At 49.1% G+C, this 18,847-nt stretch overlaps 2 protein-coding genes across 2 annotated transcripts in view; one reads left to right on the forward strand and one right to left on the reverse strand.

Annotated features, from left to right (window-relative positions):
• Positions 1 to 6,076, forward strand: part of IARS2 (isoleucyl-tRNA synthetase 2, mitochondrial) — a 41,170-nt gene extending 35,094 nt beyond the window's left edge. The window contains exons 18-23 of the mRNA XM_006916232.3: positions 490 to 621; positions 1,383 to 1,489; positions 2,089 to 2,234; positions 2,778 to 2,968; positions 4,423 to 4,567; positions 5,562 to 6,076. Of these exons, the coding sequence (XP_006916294.1) occupies positions 490 to 621; positions 1,383 to 1,489; positions 2,089 to 2,234; positions 2,778 to 2,968; positions 4,423 to 4,567; positions 5,562 to 5,704 (864 nt within the window). The 3' untranslated portion in view covers positions 5,705 to 6,076. The remainder of the gene's footprint in view (positions 1 to 489; positions 622 to 1,382; positions 1,490 to 2,088; positions 2,235 to 2,777; positions 2,969 to 4,422; positions 4,568 to 5,561) is intronic.
• Positions 6,077 to 6,292: 216 nt separating this feature from the next.
• RAB3GAP2 (RAB3 GTPase activating non-catalytic protein subunit 2) overlaps positions 6,293 to 18,847 on the reverse strand; it is a 67,832-nt gene continuing 55,277 nt past the window's right edge. Inside the window, exons 27-35 of the mRNA XM_006916233.3 lie at positions 17,616 to 17,682; positions 15,949 to 16,019; positions 13,724 to 13,759; positions 12,504 to 12,578; positions 12,028 to 12,246; positions 11,012 to 11,101; positions 10,546 to 10,764; positions 9,358 to 9,516; positions 6,293 to 9,174 (exon numbers count right to left, since the gene is read on the reverse strand). Of these exons, the coding sequence (XP_006916295.1) occupies positions 9,019 to 9,174; positions 9,358 to 9,516; positions 10,546 to 10,764; positions 11,012 to 11,101; positions 12,028 to 12,246; positions 12,504 to 12,578; positions 13,724 to 13,759; positions 15,949 to 16,019; positions 17,616 to 17,682 (1,092 nt within the window). The 3' untranslated portion in view covers positions 6,293 to 9,018. The remainder of the gene's footprint in view (positions 9,175 to 9,357; positions 9,517 to 10,545; positions 10,765 to 11,011; positions 11,102 to 12,027; positions 12,247 to 12,503; positions 12,579 to 13,723; positions 13,760 to 15,948; positions 16,020 to 17,615; positions 17,683 to 18,847) is intronic.

Here is an 18,847-nt window from a genome sequence, read left to right on the forward strand (position 1 = left end):
AGCATTAAAAAAAATCCTACATTAATTTGTTTAAAGAACTAGTACTAATATTCATAATTTTATAGTCTCATATTAAAATGTTTGGCAAATGTGTGAAATTATACTAATTTTATATATATACTTTTTATGTGCCCAATGGCATTTTACATTTATTCCATTTATTTTCACCTGTCCCACAGGTGGACAGGTGAAAATAACATTTTTTACCTACACAGATGAACAGACGAGGCCTCTGAGAAGTGATTTGCCCTAAGGTTACAAAGAAATAGAATGAAAACTCATTCTGTTTATGTGTAAAGTCCAATGACTGTTTCTATAACTGGCCTGTTAGAATGACTGTGTTTTTGCCTTTGTCTTCTTATTTAAAAATGTTATTAAAAAGTATCACATTAAGAAAGTAACACGAGTCAGATAAAACTTAGAGAAATAAGTTTTCAGTAAGAACCGAAGGCCTCATGAATCTTTTCGACTGTGTACTTTTTTCAATAGCTTAGGAATACACTCCGCTTTCTTTTGGGAAACGTGGCCGGCTTCAACCCGGAGACAGATTCCGTCCCTGTGGAGGACATGTATGTCATAGACCAGTACATGCTGCACTTGCTCCAGGACCTGGCCAACAAGGCAAGTGTGACCGAGCAAGCGCTTGGGAGGTGGCGGCGTCAGCACTGAGGGGGTTGAAATTTGAGTGGCGCCCCAGCGAAGCCCCGCTGGAAATCACAGCGCTGGGAGAGGTTGCCCTTGATGGGTTCCCACGCATGCCTAGGTTGACCGTAGGTCTGAAGTCATCTTTCTGTCCTCGCTTCTCAAAGGATGAGAGGCGCCTCATGGGAACAAGAGGCCCAGACTGCTCAGACCACGTTTTTCTCTCAGCGCCAGCTGTGTATGCGGCAGATTTGTACTTTATCTACCCGCACGTGGCCCCCTCCAAGCCCCGAGATAACTGCAGTGAGGATTCACGTGTTCTAAGATATTTTCTAGTTTGTAGACAGACGCACATAATTTGTGTTTTCTCAAAAACTGGAAACGTGGCAGCCTCCGCGGGCCCCGAAGTCGGAGGCGAACAGCCAACTTGCGTCCAGAGGTCCTTTCAGGCATAACCGAGGGCCGGCGGGGAGCTGCCTGTCCGCGGTCGCTGGGCGGTGCGGCTCCGCATTTAAAGCCTGATGCTGTCCGCGCGAGCGTGCCTTCGTAGCTTGCGGAGTCAGGTGGTCAGCACTTGGAGGGGTCGCATTTGTGCCCGGAAGTGACGCGTGGGAGGCTGGGCGCTCGCTGGGTCGCGGTTCCGTATTTGCCTTTGAAAGCTGCTCGCGGGAGGCGTGCGTTTCGCTTAGGCCGCCCCGCGTCTCCACGCACTCACCCACGCGTCCGGCTTCGTTCCCCAGGTTACCGATTCCTACAAACAGTACGATTTTGGGAAAGTCGTTCGGCTGCTGCGAGCCTTTTACACCAGAGAACTCTCTAACTTTTACTTCAGCATAATCAAAGACAGGTAGGTGACCGGGGGCTGGGCCACCCGGCCGTCTGCGTCTGCTCTGCCCGGCAGGTGTGGGCGGCTCGAGAGTCGAGCCCGATCGTGGGTCTTTGCCCTGCCACCGACCAGCTTCACGATTTCTGGCACCTTATCTGATAACCTCAGTTTTGTCTATGACATGCTGATGCTAACACCATCTCATAATGTGGTCGTGAGAACGGAGAATAATGTAAGTCATGTGCTTCATTCTGTGTCTGACAAAGGAAGTGCTCAGGGTGATGAACACGGATCCCCGAGAGTCTGTAAATCTCAAGGGGGAGGGGGCCTTGTCGGGGTGGGCGGTCACACGTTCGATGCCACCAACTCACTTATCAGTTGGCCTTCAATGCAGCTGTGATCTGAAAACCGGAGTTGGACACTTCATAGCTGAGTCTTTTGAAGGCACAACTGGAAGGAGTCAAGCGCAATAGAAGATATTAGAAAAAATTGTGTGATAGAATCTTATTCTTTAATTCAAAGACGATTAGATCCTTAGAATTAGCCACCGTGAGCATAAGCTCAGCCGGGGACAGCGCCAGCCTCAGGGGTCGTCACCTGCCGAGTTTGTTCCCGTTCAGGCTCTACTGTGAAAACGCGGATGATCCCAAACGGCGCTCTTGCCAGACTGCGCTGGCCGAAATTCTGGATGTCGTCGTTCGTTCCTTTGCTCCTATTCTTCCTCACTTGGCCGAAGAGGTTTTCCAGCACATACCGTATCTCAAGGGTAAGGACCGCTGCGCTGCTCTCCACGTGAGGAAGGCCCCTTGCGAGGCGCAGCCTGTCGGTGTACCTCGGCACACAAGGGGAGTTTACTCCTTACGGTGAATGACTTGAGGCACGATGTGTCGCTTCGTAGTCTCTGCTGGCTGCAGAGGAGTGGGGTGGATTTAGAATGGCCTTCGAGCCACCTTGAGGTGCTTTCTGTAAGCATTTTTGATAGTTTCCCCCTCTGTTAGCTTATAGAAAATCAGAAATTTGGAAAGAGGAAAAAGTCACTTAACCTAACTACCCAAAGACAACTACTGATAATATTGGGATAGTTTATTTTCTTCTAGGCATCCTTTTTTCTTTGAGATCTTACTATGTATTTCCTCCTGTTTAAATGTGGCCTAATTACGTCCATGAAAACGTCAGTGAGCATTTAGGACGGCACAGAATTTCATCCCACGATTACCTTAGCGATCCTCATTCCCAGTGGATTGTGAATGTTTATGGTCCGTGCTTTACGTGCAGTTCAGAATGTGTGAACGTGAGCTTTGTTTTTAAGAGCCCAGGAGCGTGTTCCGCAGCGGGTGGATCCGCACGAGTTCCATCTGGAAGAAGCCGGGCCTGGTGGAGGCCGTGGAGAGCGCGTGCGCCATGAGGGACGCGTTTCTGGGGAGCATCCCCGGCCAGAGCGCGGCCGCGTACAGCGTCGTCATTGTCATAGAGCCCGGGCTGCTGTTCGAGATAATAGAGGTGAGCGTCAGTCCGTGCCTTCTGAAACGGTCTTAGCGTCACACACTTGCGCCTGAAATTTTTTCTAAAAATCTCTCAATTTTACCTAATTAAAAAATTAGGAATCAGGATGTGTGTCTTCCAGCGCTAGTATCATGGCCGACTCTGTCACACAGTGACTTCCTTGCTGCTCGACGCTGGTGGTCGTCTTAGCATACAGAAAATTGGACGTGTTGTTAACGGGCTTGGTTTTCTGGGAACTTTGTCCACGTGGATAGGATTCAAAACATCCCAAAGTAGATGTTCATTTTTTCTCTCCTGTGATCTGGAAGCTCCATCGCGTTTTCACCTCCGGGGCCGCGGGCCCTCTTCTCGGGAGTCTTAGGGGTGGGTCGGCCAGACTGGCTCAGAGCTTAACACACTGACTCAATATCCTTCTCTGGTTTTAATGCTTACAAGAATTGGCAGTGAATGTATTTCAGTTTTACTGGTATTGTAGTTTCTAAAAAATGACCGCCTCATTTGGTTGGCGGGCTCGATTTGAATTTCTAATATTATAATGCAGAGTTGAGGCTTGAAACACCTCGTAGATAATCAGATAAGAATTGGTAAAATATTCACATTTTAAAATGTGAGGTTGGGAGGTTCTGACTCCATTTCATGAGCGAGGAAATGGGACCTCTGAAGCTGTGACCCGAGGTCTCGTGGCCTCGTTCGGAGCTCGCGCTCCGTGTCAGTTTCCTTTGACTTCATTCGCTCGAATAAAAGCTGAAAAGAAGACAGCCCGTTTGGTTCATTTGTTTTAGGAAAAACACCTTGAATGTGAATATATTTTCCTTAGGAATCACATTTAGCCTTGGTCCTGTCAGTTCCTGATTAACTGCGTGTTAAAGCCAGCTTCGTCTCTGAATCTCATTCTCAGCCTTTTCTAAAGGAATGTATTAGCTCACAGACTCATCTTGAAGATCAGGGTGACAATGCAAAATGTAAAAGTGCTTTTCAGACACCCAGCCAGATGGCCGTCACTGGTAAAAGCAGGCCCTCGTGTAGACGTGTCGTAACCCGCTCCCGCTGTGGGAAGCGGGGTGCAGGGGAGCGCTGTGGGCTTTGGAGCTGACGGACGGGCTGGAATGGCAGAGTCCGGCAAGCTAGTTAAATTAACCATTCTGAGCCTGTTTCTTCATTCGTAAAGGGAGATAATTAACACCGTGTAGGTGTTTGTGACGATTAGAAATGATGGACATTTAGCATCTAGCAAAGTGAGGAGCCGGCAAGGAGTATATTCTCAATAAATAGTACTGTTCATTGGATGTTTTTAGTTAGAACCTTTCATACTAAGAACTGATGTACTTTAATGGTATTAGCATCGGAGGTAACGGTAGCAGAGGTTTCTCAGTAAACGTGAGAATTTACAGTGTCAGTAACCGTTTATGGTAACAGTTAATGCAGACAGTAACTCACTCGCTCACTCCCAGATGCTACAAGCTGAGGAGACGTCCAGCACCTCTCAGCTGAATGAGTTAATGATGGCCTCCCAGACGACTCTCCTCTCCCAGGAGCCCCGAGAGCGAGCCGCAGATGCGATCGAGCTCACAGGGACCTTCCTCATCAATTTAGAAGGTGAGGAGGGAGGACGAGGTGTCTGGAGCACTGAGTGACGCCTGCGGCTCGTCGCCAGCTTCCCGGCGGCCGTGCGTTCTGCGGGCGGCGCTGTGCCTGGCTCACAGCGCTCTGCGGAAGCCGGCTTTAGAAAGCGTGCTTTGGAAACAGCTCTCAAAAGTGTGATCTGGGGAACACGGGGCCAGGCAATTGTCACTGCATGTGAAGTTGGTCGCCTTCACTCCTGCTTGGCCCTTGTGTCTCCTGCCCTCCCCCAGCTTTGATCCTGCCGCTTATTGTGTATACCCAAGCTAAAGTCGTATTTAGTCGTTCTCAGGGGTTACGGGGAGTTTCATGGGACTCATTCCCGTGGTGGTAGCTCGTAAGCGCGCATCTTGCAGGTGTTGGTCAACCTAATTCGTTCTCTTTCACGGAAGTGGAGGCAGAATAACATGCAGACACTTGGGGGAAACGCTGCTGCCTGTCTTTCATACTAGCTTCGGGTACCGGCAGGCGGTGGGAGGCTGGCTTGGGGGCAGCACGGAGCACAGAGTGAGGCTGGGGCTCCACCTGCTTTTCACAGCGTTAACAGGGTCTTTGTGCAATGACTAGGGAATAATTTATCTTTACCACATGTTAACAGTCCGAGGTGTAAGAGTATTAAGAGTGGAGGAAGTTTTGTGTCAAGTGGGGACACCGCAGTGGTCACTGTCATTTGGCTCGTTTTAAAATTCTTAAGTGTGCAGCTGGAAAGGCAGTTGTAACTTATCGGAACTAGGCCTGGAGTAAGAGCTTGAAGGCCTGAGTGGGCACAGAACCCAGCGACTCAGGGAAAAATCAGTTAATCTCTCAGATTCCTCAGCTTTCCTCGGGAGTCAAGTTGTTGTGACTCCGCTGTGTTGGCTGTTTACGTAACGTGACGAGCTGGACCAGGGCGAAGGAGAAAACTTGGAAAAGCGGCACCTGCGAAACCACATAGAAAGCGACACAAGTTGGGTGCGTTTCTCTTTCGCAGGTGGCGATATTCGTGAAGAGTCTTCATATAAGGTGATCGTCACGCCAACTACCAAAGAAAAATGCCCTCGCTGCTGGAAGTACACAGCCGAGTCCTCAGAGGCCCCCTGTCCCCGGTGCGCAGACGTCCTGGGTGGCAAGTAGTACCTCCCCCTAGTGGTGACAGCGAGCCCGGCAGGCCCCGCCGTACCGGCCGGGGTGACGGACGGTTGGTTTACAAGCCTGGAAGGAGATCCAAGGTCTAGGTAATGAGTGGGAGCGTAAGGGGTGGAGGGTGAGCGTCCAAGTAAGAATTATAAGATTTTCCTGTAACTAGATAAAAAATGTGTACATACACACGTGCAGAGACACACATGTGCAGACGGACAGCCACGTATCCGTGATGGACTCATGCAGAACAGACTCAACACGCTTGCCCTCAAACGGGCTGAGCAGAAAATCTTTTATATCTTACAAATATTGTTTTAGTATTTAAGTTCTATAATATCTAAAAAATAAAGGCATTCTAGAAAGTTACTGAATGTTGGTGCAGAACTTGTGACTATCAAGTAAGAAAATGGTTTTGAAGGGGAATGGCAGAGGTGTGTTTAAGAGATGATGAATTTCATTCTGCCTAACTAGCAAACACCAGCCTTTACAGAATAGCGGGTTTGGCTGTATTAGAACATCACCAATACTGTTATTCTCATACAACAGGGGAAAAAATATAGTATGTACTTAGAGTTACAAATGTTAAGGAAACATGAAAGCCGAAAATTTATTTCACTAATATACATAAGTTCACAACAATGAACAGACACAAAACAGCAGTATATACAGAATTTCACTACTTACAGTACGTTACATTAGATAATTGAGCATTTTACAAAGAACTCAGTGTTGCATTAAAATCTTTCTGGGGATGGCTAATCCTATCCAGCGGAAATCTAACTTTTAGAAGTCGAACAAATCCACTCCTCCGGTGAGAGCGCTTTTCCTGTTGCTCTCGAGTACTTTAAAAATATTTCTCTTAAAAAGTAAATGAATCACAGCAACTTCTAAATGAACGTTATATTCCATGTAAGCTTAGTATTATTAAACCTGGGTACTCTGTCATTTTAAATTGCAATTGATTGTGTCTTTTAAACAAAGCAATTTAAATGTGAGTGTTCACTCTTGACCTTACGTGAACGTTTTAAGAGGTGACGTCCTCTTTTCTCCATTTTTCTTTTTGCAAAAGTAGGAAGTGTTTAGGAAGTTGGGGCTCTGCCTCTGGCTCTGCGTCTCGACACAGCAGTGTGGAGGTTACGGTTGCGTGAGCTCTTGCTGTCATTCAGCGTCCTACGACGGACTTTGACATGTCTGTTTAGTGTTCGTGACGCAAGGTGTATGGCAAACACCGGCCTCCCGGCCTCCCGTCGTAACTGCAGCGAGTGTGACGGACCCTTTGTTTCGGAAAGCACCCGCTCTGCGAAAAACCCGGTCCCTTCACCTGTGCCGCTTCGCCGTCCCAGGACGTCCACAGGCATACCTCGGCGACACTGCTCTCTCTGCTGCTGGAGGGTCTCGCCTTCAGTCTGTGAGAAACTCGGCATCTGTGAAGTGCAGTACGACGAGGTATGCCTGTCCACGGCGATTTATTTTCTTCTGTCAGATTTTATTTTAAAAGCCCTTGATGAAATAGTAACATGTTTGCAAGTCAGAATTTAAAAATTCCGAGTGGTAAATTTTAGGACCGCAGCTGTAGAGACTGATGTGTTATGGTTCTGTGTGTCATGTTTCAGCTGATCAGTGTTCTCAATAATCCCCAAGTCTGACTGCGTTCTCACAGTAACTTTAAACAGTCTTAGTCTCAAACGTGTGTATTAGGTAGGTGCTCCTCCCCAGAAAGCAATCATGGAACCAGAGTGAGGGCTGACTCTTTAAAAACACTTGGAATTCCAAGCTGCTTTGACCAGCCTCCAAATTTTATAACTACTTTTGGAATATTTAGAAAAATCGCAGGAAGAACTACTCTCTTAGAACACACATAACAAGCGACTCTAAGGCGAGAATGTCTGCGGGAAACGGTGACATGCGTCTAGCTGGGGGCTCAGAGACTCGGGCAGAGTCCGTGGGACAGGCGAGCTCACGGGCCCTGGCAGCATGTGCCTCGCTCAGATGTCTAAGGCCCTCGAAGCATCTAAAACGGTACTTTCCAACATCTTAAAGAGTAGGTTCTCATTTGGATGTGGTCTTTAGTTAAAAGGAATTTACACTGGGATCTCCTCAGGCTTTTTTCTTTACATCCCCGAAAGACATACTCAACTTTGTACAGCTGCTAGAGCTGGCCTCTTACAAAGGGAAGAAACAAACTTCTGTCTCACAATGAGTTACTATGGTAATTGTGACCCGGGACAGGTGTCAGTAATTGCACTGTATGGCTACATTTCAGAGATAAACCATAATAAATACTGGGTATTTGGGGAGCTCAAAGCACTTTTTACAGAGTTTTGGTCAATTTGGTTTTAATCAAGTAATGATTCCGCACTTGGACTGCTCTAGGCGCTGTAGGGTACAAAGTTCGTTGTATTTGACCCTCTCAACCCAGCTGTGAGGTAGGTTTGCTAAAGCTGTAACATCACTAAGCGTTTTTCTGTACCGTTTCCGAGAACAGCTAACAGAACCGAATCCCAGAAGCAAACATCTCTAAACACTCGCAGGAAAATTGAAATTGGATTTAAATTTTTAGCAACTTCGCCTTTTTTTAAAACATGTTTTACAAGATAATACATTTTTTACAATTACCTGGTGTGGATACAGCTTTGAATCTTGGCAAAAATCAGACCTTACCTTGTATTGTAATGAGCTCTGCTGTGCTGCCTGTACCTCGGGGTCTCAAGATGGCAAGCACGACACACACTCTGGTACTAGAGAGGGTTCCATTTAATGTCCCTTCTGATGACAACCACGAACCCATTACTCCTCTGCAAGGTCACTGTCCTGATGGCAGCAGCATAACCTCTGCCGAAGAAACCCGTCAGCATCCAGAGCTCCAGGTGGCATCGGTATGGGGCTAAGCGTGACGACAAAAGCATCTTCCTAGCGTTTACTGAGGGACAGTGGGCTATACATGATGGGGACTACACACGAACACACAATAACACCGAGTATGAAATATAGAATCTTATAAGAACATAATCTGTAAGTTATAACCAATTTTAAATAGCAAAATTTAACAGTAGAGCTACTTAAGTGCTTGAATTAAACAGTAAAACATCTGTATTAGTAATAGAATAATTGATACTTATTTACATTTTACCTTCAGTATTAATCAAAGGAGTGGAATTTCGCCAGGACTGTACTTTTTTAAAGTAATGTACACTTTTATTTTATAAAAGAACATTCCCTCCATAAAATTCCAGTTGTTGCTATGTAAAATAATCATGCACTCATTCATGTCATAGTCACGATTTCAGGCTGTTTTCGGTCGCTCGGGGTCATAAGGCAGGCAGAGAGATGGCTTCCACCGCTTCCGTGAGGTGTAAGGCCAGACTGAACTGCCCGTGGTTTTCTGGTAAAAGCTCCATGACTTTGTTTACTAGTTTAGCTGTCATTGCGATTGGCACTTCTGTGTTCTGAAGATCCTGGGGGTCCTGCAAATGGGACACAGAAATGACCCGTCGGTCACGTACGACCGAACAGTGGCTACTGAAGAGCGATCAGGATCGTTCCTTCCCAGCGAGCTTAAGTGACTTCGTTCTGAGAAGCATAACTAGGCACGCATTTACGTCAACATCCGGTCACCTTCCGATCTATCTCATCTCTGTCGTACTCACCATCGCTTTCAGCCAGGTACAGAGTGTGGGCGAAAGTCTGGCGAGCAGCTCCATGCCTTCTTTGCTCTGGGTGCGGAGGAGGGCGTGGGCCAGCCTCTGGCCCGCCAACACCAGCAGCTGAGACGCAAGGACCTCTTTGTCGTGGACCTGGAGGATGGCCTGAGGAGAGGAACACGGGGAGCAGAGTAAGAGCTCAGAGACCGGCCAGCCCTGGGACAGGCGTGGTCGGGGGGTGCCTAGGTCACCGCGATCCGGGGCCAGGTCCACAGCCGACCCCTCGGCGGCACGGCTCTGAGCGGTCTGGCTCCTCTTGGACGTGGATTTTTTCAGCAAGTACCGTAAGTATATGATTTTCTTATCCTAATACGGCACATGATACATGTAACATATAAAATGTATGTTGACCGTGTTATCGTAAGGCCTCCGGCCAATAGTGGGCTGTAGTTACGTTTTGGGGAGTCAAAAGTTACACGTGGATTTTCAACTGTATGGAGGGTTGGCTCCTCTAAACCCACGTTCAAGGGTCAACTATATGACCAAACTGTGATCCAAATCACATTCAGCATTTAAAACCCAAATTTCTGCCATCACCTAATTTTTCAATTCAGTATGACTATACAAGTCATTGGCAAAGAAAAGAAATTGTATTAAATCTCCCATGACTGCTTAAGACCCTGATGGTTCCGAGGACACTATGATTCACCTCAGGCCACGAGACCGCCTGTAACGTGGCCCCTGGCGCCCTCCCTCACCATCCGCGCCTGACTCCTGCGTCGAGCACTGTTTCCCCAGCTTTGAGTTGGCTGGGTGCTGCTTTCCCTGGGGGCTTAGTTCAGACGTCACCTCTAGCCACTCGAGGGCAGTAGCTCCTGCTAGGCACAGGATCCCATTTTCTGCACAGCATCTATGACTCAGAATGACCCGGCCGCCGTTAGACCAGTGCCACGAGGGAGGGAGGAACCTCGTCCGTTATGTCTACGCCCTCTGCACGGGACAGGCCAGGCACACGGCAGTTTACTAAGCAGCATTAGCCAGAAACGTGATCAATTTTGTATTTTAATATTCTACGCTTGTGCCTAGAAGTTCTAGCGAAAGGAAAAGCGAACAGCTTCACTAGAGACGTGAGTGACTCTTTACTGGCACCGTCGGTCCTCTGGAGCCCGGTCAGCGCCCCTGGGTGGTCGTTACCTCTTCCGCCAGGTGGTCGGCCCCGTGGGTGTAGAGCTCCCCCACATAATGCCTCCTGACGACGTCTTCGCTGACTTGAAGGTGATGGGCCAAGTCCACGGCTAGAACTGGCCAGTCCTGGTCCTTCCCAAAAGCAGTGCTCGGTGCGTCTTCTGAATCTCTGTCCTTTGCGACTGAATGCTGGGCGTGGACAGCCGCGCTGATGACTTTCAGTAAGAACTGGAGAAGGGGGGGAGAGAGCAGCGTCTCAGGACGTTTCCTTAAAACTAAAGCAAAGCAAGCGTGGACTTTTCTGTTCTGTCAGAGTGGCTTTTCCATTAAGATCACATAGTTATCAGAGTAACACACAATTTAAAGGGAAACTAGGCCTCAAGAATACTATGAAGGCGGCATCCACAGAGGCCAGGTCCATTTTGGCTTTACTATTTTTTTCTCACATAAAAACAAAATCTAATAACTGAATTACCTGTTGTCGCACAGAAAGAAAATCTGGATCAATTTCCCCACTAGGCAGTAACTGAATTGAAGTCAGATCTTTGAAAAATGCATTTTTCCCCTAAAGAGAGAGACCAAGAAAGAAAACTGATAAGTATGGATTTTCATTAAGGGAGAAAAAAGATTTTAAAAAATCATTTAACTCATGGTTGATTTTTCCTCCAACAGTTACACTGTAGACTCTACTCAGGTTTCGTGACAACTGTCTGGACTGGCAGACACCTTCAAGGGGACCCAAGTGACCCCCTCCCTGAGTGTGGGCTGGTGACTCACTGCTAGAAAAGTTAGATGACCACATGTCACTTTCCCAATTAGGTTACCCAAGGACCGTGGCCTCTGGCCTGGGCGCTCGCCTCCTCTCTCCCTGGGGGAGGCCACCTGCCACCCAGTGAGCTGCGTGTGGCGAGGACCCGAAACACTCCCTGTCAGGTCAGACATGGCCCCGACCCGCACCCCACTGAGCCTTGAGATGAGACTGCAGACTCGTGAGAGACACTGCGCCAGAAACACCCGGCTCGGGGGAACCCAGATTCCTGACCCACAACAACGAGGACACTTGTTTTCCGCCCCTCAGTTTTGGGAAAATTTGTTCTGCAGTAAAAACTGACACTTCGTGTGTACTCTGAACCCGTTAGAGAACAGGTGTGTGTATGAAGAGCCCAAACAGAATATCAGGAAATAGGGTTTCTGGAGTTCCTTCGAGGGAAGGATGCAGAGCGCGGGCCTCGCGTCTCAGGTCCGTCCTCCCCACCCCCAGGGGACGGAGACGCCCATCAGAAAATAGGGTTTCTGGAGTTCCTTCGAGGGAAGGCGATGCGGAGCGCGGGCCTCGCGTCCCGGGTCCGTCCTCCCCACCCCCAGGGGACGGAGACGCCCACGGTGAGAAGCCGGTCCCTTCCGGTCCCTTTCGCAGCAGTCTGCTTCCCGTTCTCCTTGTGCCTGAACCCTCAGCTCCCAGGTGGCTCTGAAACCCTTTCAGGTACTGACCTTACTATCAAAGAGCGACAGTGGCTTCACCGCCTTCAGAGAAAACCGCATGACCGCGTACAGCACGGAGCACAGGACGGAGTGGTGCTCCACCAGCGGATAGTGCGTGCGCTTCTGGTCCAGGGCCAGCTCCACGATGGACACCGGTCCTTCGACAGCCTGCCAGGCGTCCTCCGTGCCCAGGACGGGCACTTGCATTTCGTCCCTGCTCACATCTGCCTGCGTGTGAGGGAACGGAGAGCGGCTCAGAACTGCAGACCCACAGCTTGCAAACGTCTTCGTGAGCCTGCGGCCGCCACGCGCAAGCCCGTGCTGCTCCCCGCCCCGAATTAAAGACCCCGAGATCGGAACCTGATAAGATACCCCTGCAGTCAAAACGTTTTCATTTACTCATTTCTATCTTTCTGTAGTCCCTTCGCCCATGAGTTTCAAAACGTTTGCCATCTCAGACCGTTGAGAATGAAAGCCCCTCCTACCTCCATTAACGTCTGCAGGAGATCCAAACAGGAGCCCAGGAAAGAGGTCAGGGCCGTGTCGCTCATCCCCACGTCCTGTTTTTCAAAGGGACATAATTAACTCCTGCAGTAAAACTCCTTTAGTTTCCACCAGAAACAAAAACAACACACTATTCAAGTGACTTTCTACACTGAACACACAGGCAAAAATTAAGCCAAGGCTTTAACACATTATTAACTTCTTTCTATAGAGTTAGCTAATTTTAATATTAGGCTTCGAAAAGATGGTACCACTACCAACTTGTAGGAGTTCACATTCTTGGTGTAAGACAGTGTCGTCAGTCACCACGGGTCATGGCACTCACCCTCACTGTCCAAGAACTCACAGGAGACAGGCATTTGATAGCCAAATAACATGGTGTACAGAACACACACACAAAGGTCCAGGTGACAGTTCTAAGAAAACAGCCTGGTCTGACCTCAGAGCACCTTTTAGGGACTGAACTAAACTTCTGATATAACCCAAGTCCCCGGGCCTGTGACCTAAAGACCAGGCTTGCACTGTGGGAGACAGGCCTTTGCTGTGGACTCCTTCAGGCCTGTCCAAGGGGCCACTGCGTTCACATGTGGCCTTTTTAAAATCGACAACCAATAAATTCCTCTCGTCCCCAAGTAATTCAGAGTGTGTGCACGCACGTACACATCAACTGTAGTCACAGACACTCAAGCACATACCAGAATTCAATGGTGATTTGGGACTAACAGCCTATAACAGCTGGATTTTTATGTCCCAGTGTCTCAAGATATTTGTAATAAGGATATTTCAAAGTTTTGAGCAAAAGCTCACACTATTAATCGCTGGCTTCAAATGTAAGCCTCAGTATCTATGGACTGGAGTACTAAGACTGCACAACTGCCATTACGTAAAGGTAGATCAAGGGCACCGCTGAGGAATCTACTTCACTCTGATGCGGGTCCCATTACAAATCCCTAGTCTGGAGCACAGCAACACTGCAGCATGTCACTCTATCCACGACCCGGAGTCCACGTCTCGTGCAGCCCTCGTGCAGACACGCTGGCTGACGATCTGGAAGGGTCGGGACAGGCCGGAGTTCACGAGCCGTTCCCTCGGTCGTGTCCCCTTCCGTTTCCCTCCGGACATGTCATCAGAATGGTAAAAGGCGAAGTTCGCCCCCTGAGTGAGGTGCCACCGCGGTGCGGGGCTGAAGGAGACGGCTTACCCTGCGGCACAACCGGTCCTTGGGCGACTTTCCCACCTAGGACACAAGGACACAACGCTGCCATTACTGAGAGTGTAGAGACCGGGCATTACGCGGTTCAAGAAGCAACAGCCAGATTCTGAAAACGTGAACGGGGCAACCTTTCATCAATTACACGTTGGTTCTACTCACAACGATGCATCTAATTCTGTGGTGGGGCATAAAACAGTATGACAAAAAACTTATCGCACCACAAGATTTAGCACAATCCTTTTCAAAAATAAGTATTACTGAACACCTAAATACACAAAAACTCAATCTGGTTCGTTCTTTTTAAATTAAAGATCCAGAACCAAACTCAAGGCAACTAACAAAAAGATAAGAATTTTGCTTGTTGATAAAGATACAGGATGATTTTAAATGGTCAGAAAGAAGGAACCATCTAAAGCAGACACATCCTGTTTCTAGCTCAGAATCAGCTGGTCTCCTTGGTCTGATGATAAGACCGTGCTGTATACCGTACACAGGGCCGTGGGTGGCAGAGCGAAGTTCTGCCATCAGGAACTTTCGCTGAGAAGAATTCACAGGAGACGGTGACAGTGGAGGGGGCGGCTCCACTAATGGACTCTTCACGTCTGCCTCTCACTGAGCTGGCTGCGATGGCCGTGGGACAAGCACGCTCAGCCACCCGAAGTCCCACGTACTTCATTCACCTTGTTACCAGAGTCACCTTCTAAAACACAGACCTGCCCATCTCATCCCACTGCTTAAGATCGCCCCTGCGTCTTCAGGATAAATCACAGCTCTGCTACCGAGCCCTCAGCCCACGGCCCAGCCCGGCCCGTGCTAAGCAGCTGACACGTGGCTGGAAAGTCCCAGAGCCACGGCCAGCACAGCGAGCCCTCACACACCGCTTCCCGCTCCCTCCTCCGGCCTGCGCCTTGCCTCCACGTCGCCCACACGGAGCCACTTGCAGGACAGCTAGAGGGCGTTTCCTCCCTGGTTCACACGTGCTCTTCCTCCAAGGCAGCCCAGAAGCCTCCCCGGGCCTCACTTACTGCCTATTCTGCGTCCCCACAGCGCCCTGTCGTCTAGCTACCCGTCCTGCAGACTGTGACACCCCTGCAGCCACGGAATGTGGCACAACCCTTGCCACAGAGGAGACACTTCACATATTTACCCAGTGATGCTCATAACTCCGCTTTCTGGTTCACACTTTCAATCCGAGCTGCAAGGACGTTGTAAATGGAACAGTGACCCACACATAAGGCTGTGCGTTACCCCCTCAGGGGCGGGGGGGGTGGTCACAGAGGCCAGGGGAGGGGGTTTCGAGAAAGCTGAGTACACAGACAGCGGACTGGAGGCAAGCTCCCCGTGGCGCCCCAGGAGGCATTTTCAGAGGAGCTGCGCTCGGACTGGGTCTGAATCCTAGTGCTGGTGGTGGTTCGGGAGTGTCTGTCACTGCGTCTCACGTCCACTTAAACTGACGCCAGGTGCAGCCACGTCCTCGGCTGGCCTGTGCAGCACGCTGACTAGGCCCCCGGCCACTTACTGTCCAGTACGCTGGTGGCCTCTGCTCCCACTAGCTGAGTTATCTGCTTCCAGGTTAGGTTTGTTCCCAAATCTACTTACGCTGGTTGGACAGGCCATGATTACGTAATTTAACTCAGTAACTGATGAAACGTGAATGAGGAAAAAGAAGGAGTTGTTTATACAGACGCGTTGTGGGGCGCTTCAGGATTTGTGGAGGGCAGCAGCTAGCTGCTAGGCCGCGGGCTTAGACACAGGGCGCTGCTATGAAGACCAGGGTGAGTTATAAAAATCTCAATGCTGCCCGCAGACTGCACCACAGCGTCAAAGAAAAAGGACCGAGAATTCTTAGGCCACCTCCTATGGAGATGTCTATGTAGGAAAACCACAGAATTTCAAAGGAAACATCCTGGCCGCATCCAGGTATCGGTCGGGGCTCGTTTCTACGTTTCAGTGTAGAAGAAGGTGCAGATCCTTGCTTGAGCGAGTCCAGCCCTCGCTTCTTGGGTTAAGAGGCTTTTACGGTATGGGACTCTCTTTCAGGGGTTGGGGCTCCCATGTGGGTCATCAGATGCCAGCACCGGGAATGACATTTCACTGAGCAAGAGTAAAATGCACTGCCAAATACACAGTCTAACGAAGCCCAAGGTAAATCATTTTTCTAACATCAATTAAGAGCATCAAACAGGAAGTCAGTACGAGAAATCGAAAGTTACCTTATCCATCAAGTACGCAGCAGCGGAAAACCTTTTCACCACGAACGTGTTCCACATCATCAGGGCGAGGCCTAGAGAGCAAGTCAGAGCAGCGTCAGCGGAAGGCTCGCCTGATCTGTTCCATCGTACTCAGCTAACGGCTGTCTTCCTGAAGCTTATTAAACTCTGTGGGCTATTTACATATCATGTATCCTATGTAATATTTATAAAATAAAAACCTTTAATAAAAATCAAAACGAGGCTGCACAAGAGGATGTCCACACGGCCACTAAGCACAAGTAGAGATTCACGTCACTGGTTTATGAGAGGAGGATACAATCGCAAAGAGGTGTCACTACACAACCAGAAAAGGTGAAAAACATTTTTCTAAATGACACCACCAAGTGCTGGCAAGAATGTGGAAACATCCGGAACGCTCACACGTTGCTGCTGGGAAAAGAGAATTGGTAAAACCACCTGGGAAACTGGCGGTGTCAATCAAAGCGAGACGTGTGTCACCCCATGACCGAGCAGTTCTGCAGAAACGAACACAGAGACGCACAGGGCGTCGAGACTGGCTCCGTCCCTTGGGGCCCAGCGCGCGAAGCAAACCCAAGGTCCTGCCTGCAATTTACGTAATCGCCTAATAAAGCAACCGATAAAGTAAACAATACAAAAATATTTTACAAAAATACCACCGAACACAAAACCTGGTCTTTATACTTTCATATTCAATCAACTGTGGCACTGAAATTAAAATTTCTGAAGCAGCTGTCAGCCGGGCAGCACAAACACGACGTTTTACACGCGGTCGTTCCGACCCACGTCACCGCTTCTGCATCTGGGAGCGAGGTCCTGCCCGGCTGGGAAGGAGCCGGAGGCTGACTGCGGACCGGGCCAAGCGCTAACTCACACTAGCCTGACATCCTTTTATTAGGAAGGACAGAGTGCGAAAATGGAAGGTAAGATCTAAGAGATGAGCAGATAAAATAATCAAGTTCTGTTATGCAAAACAAGACGTTTTAGAACTTCTGCAATTCCGCTCCATCCCACCTGCAGGAAGGTGGGCCCGGAGAAGCCGGCAGCTCCTCTAGGACGCGTGCGTGGGGCGGTACCTCCTCTCACCGGCCACCACTTAGTGAGGCGGCTCGCAGGCCTAGCGCTGAGGTCCTCCATGAGTTCTCAAAGGAAACTCATCGATTAAATGGAGCCAGCAACCTGCTTATCATTTTCTACAACGAGTGTAACGTTTTTTCCAAGGAGACACCAGCAGTCCCCATGGCATGGCAGTCGATGGGGAACCTGAGCACACACAGGTAGCTTCTAGGGTACGGTATCATGAGGCTTTGTTGGGCTCCCTGACTTTTCAGTCGGGAATTACGGTCCTGGGCAGCCCGTCCCTCTTTCCTGACCTGCCCGTGAACTAAAGAGAGAATCCACAATTCGTGCGTCATGTTCTCCTTACGCGCAGGAAGAGCAGCGCGGGAAATGGTGGGTGGGGACAGGAGGGGACCATTGCTCTCTCCCTGCCCTGGAGAGCATTTCCCAAGCAGTGAGGACAGCCAGGACTGTGCACGCGGGGACGCACAGGAGCGTGCTCGGCCGTGGGGCCAGCGAGCCAAAGTTAGCGGGACGCTGACCTGCCTCTTCTGAGCCAAATGCTCACGTTCTGACGGCCACGCACTTACCGTTCTGAACATGTCCGTTAAGGATGTGCTTCAAGTGCTCTATCGACCTCATGAAAAAACGCGCTTCCTTACATACAGGAGAGAAAAGAAAAAATACGTCATTTAACAGACATTTCAAATACAAACGGAGACTTCTTACATGAATTTCTGCATAAAGCTGCCTAAGAATGCTGTGGTAAGAACGCCGAGCTAGGTTAGAAGCGGTTTTCCATAAGATAATGCGTGGTCTCGTCCACATCTACACTTTCTCCGTGATGACTGATTCCTAGAAACCCCCAGATCACACGTGCTGACATCGAATTCAGAATTTCCTGTGGTTTCTGCATCATGGCAGTGTTCTCTCTAGTGAATACTTGAATTTCACACAGATATGGAAACCATGGGTTTACTTCTTTGCAAATATCTTCAATCCTTCAATCATTATTCGACAAATATTTATTGAGCAACTACTCTGCACCAGGCTGTCTGAGTCCCCAGAAATACTGTAATGAACAAAAACAGACCTAAATCCTTGCCGTCGCTGAGGTTAGATTCTAGTGATAAATGCCGAGGAGAAAGCGTTCAAGCGGTGAAGGGAAATAGGAAATCTCGGAGGGCGTTTGAACGTTTTCTAATCAGTTAACATATTAAAACGCCAACATGCTGTGTAAACCTTTACCCAGAAATTGTCCAGATCTTGGCCGAATAATTCTGTAGCTCGAGCAAAGGTCGAACACACCGCCTTTGGCGACGTCAGGTGTTCCGAGCCTGATAAAGCGCTGCGTGTGGAATGGTGAGTCTGGGGTAGGGACTGGACGGGCAAGGAGGTATTCGACGGGAGAAAACCAAATGCAAAAATGGCCCCTTATTTTACACTGTTCTAACAATAACAATAATGTCGGGCACTATGTGCGTTTGTCTGCATAAGCTGCCAGGACCTTGGAGATGGCGACTGTCACGGTCTCGTTTCCTTTAAGGAGAACAGTGACAGCACAGGGTTCAGAGACCTTCTCGAAGCCACTAACTAGTGACGGGGCTTGAGCTCAGCTCCGTGTCCACGATGCAGACCGCCTCTGGTTTTATAAGCCAGTGCTGGACAACGGGGCGTGTGCTCTGAAACGTCACTCGCTTAGTCCGGAGTCTGGAACCGATGCATTCGGGTTGTAGGAATTTTGTCCTTGTTTTAGTCCTGACATTCTCTTCAGGTAGGAGCAATAACTCATTTAAGGAGAGAGGCTAAATGTGAGCAGCAC

The sequence above is a fragment of the Pteropus alecto genome, unplaced genomic scaffold (genome assembly GCF_000325575.1).
Source record: "Pteropus alecto unplaced genomic scaffold, ASM32557v1 scaffold65, whole genome shotgun sequence".
NCBI lineage: Eukaryota > Metazoa > Chordata > Mammalia > Chiroptera > Pteropodidae > Pteropus > Pteropus alecto.